The 1152-nt window shown below is 57.7% G+C and overlaps 1 protein-coding gene across 1 annotated transcript in view; it reads left to right on the forward strand.

The window, feature by feature from the left end:
* CRLF1 (cytokine receptor-like factor 1) overlaps positions 1 to 967 on the forward strand; it is a gene marked incomplete at both ends in the record, with an annotated part of 1441 nt that extends 474 nt beyond the window's left edge. The window contains 2 exon segments of the mRNA XM_008936331.1: positions 344 to 473; positions 816 to 967. Coding sequence (XP_008934579.1) covers positions 344 to 473; positions 816 to 967 — 282 coding nt within the window.
* Between the last annotated feature and the right edge of the window lie 185 nt (positions 968 to 1152).

Below are 1152 nucleotides of genomic sequence, written 5' to 3' on the forward strand. Positions count from 1 at the left end.
GATCCGCAGGCGCGGCCTCGCGGGAGCGCGCGGCAGAAAGGGTGTTCTGGCAAACCCCGGGTGAAATTACACTTGTCCGAATCAATAATCGTAAGATTTTTATCTCGGGCTATTTTAAGGACGATGCTGCGTCCTTAGGAATACAGAGACTTCGCTGGGAACGCAGCTTGGGTTTGTTTTTTTGGGTTGCTGTTGCTGGAAGAAAACAACTCCGGGGCCGGGCAGGGGCTGGAACCTGGGGACCGTGGTGGCATCGCCCACTGTGACCACGGGCTGCATTTCACCACTGTGCTTCTTCACCTCCCTCCAACTCTTTTTGTGTTTTTCTCTTTTTCTCTCCCAGTACCCCCAGAAAAACCAGTCAACATTACCTGCTGGTCTAAAAACATGAAGGACCTCACCTGCAAGTGGGCGCCGGGGACGGAAGGGGAAACTTTCCTGCCCACCAACTACACCCTCAAGTACAAGCTCAGGTGAGGTGCCTGCCTTAATTCCTGTTTTTCCTAAAATTCTTAAAGGCAGGGAGAGGGAGCTCAGTGCCTCCTGGCTGGGGATGGTGTGATGAGTTTCATCAGGTCTCAGCCATGGTGGGCGCTGGCAGGTAGTCATGCCCTGTGCATGCCAGAGAGGAGAAGGAGGGTGAGGAGAAGTGGCTGCAGGGCCGATATCCCAACACCTCGCCAGTGCCATGCCAGAGGTGTTGAGTGGTGGATAAATGAGCCTCGGTCCCTGCCAGGAACAGGGCTGGCTGAGCATCCCCGGCTCAACCGCGGCGCCCAGTGGTGCCAGTACCAGCACTGAGCACCTGCCCGCAGGTGGTACGGCCGAGACAACACGTGCCAGGAGTACCACACGCACATCCCCAAGGACCTGGCCCTCTTCACGCCCTACGAGATCTGGGTGGAGGCGTCCAACCGGCTTGGGGTGGCCGTCTCAGACGTCATCATGCTGGACCTGCTCGACGTGGGTGAGCGCCGTGATGTCACCACCGTGCCGGTGACCTCACGGGGAGGGAGAGGGGGCAGCAGTGTCGGGTTCACCCGGTGGGATGTTGGGGAGGGGCAGCAGGAAATGGGCGATATGTGAGCAGAATTGCTCCTAATCGAATTAGGCTGTTTGCTCCGAGGGTTTTTTTTTCCCCTGCATCTGCGG

Source organism: Merops nubicus, unplaced genomic scaffold (genome assembly GCF_000691845.1).
Source record: "Merops nubicus isolate BGI_N331 unplaced genomic scaffold, ASM69184v1 scaffold38272, whole genome shotgun sequence".
NCBI classification, from domain to species: Eukaryota; Metazoa; Chordata; class Aves; order Coraciiformes; family Meropidae; genus Merops; species Merops nubicus.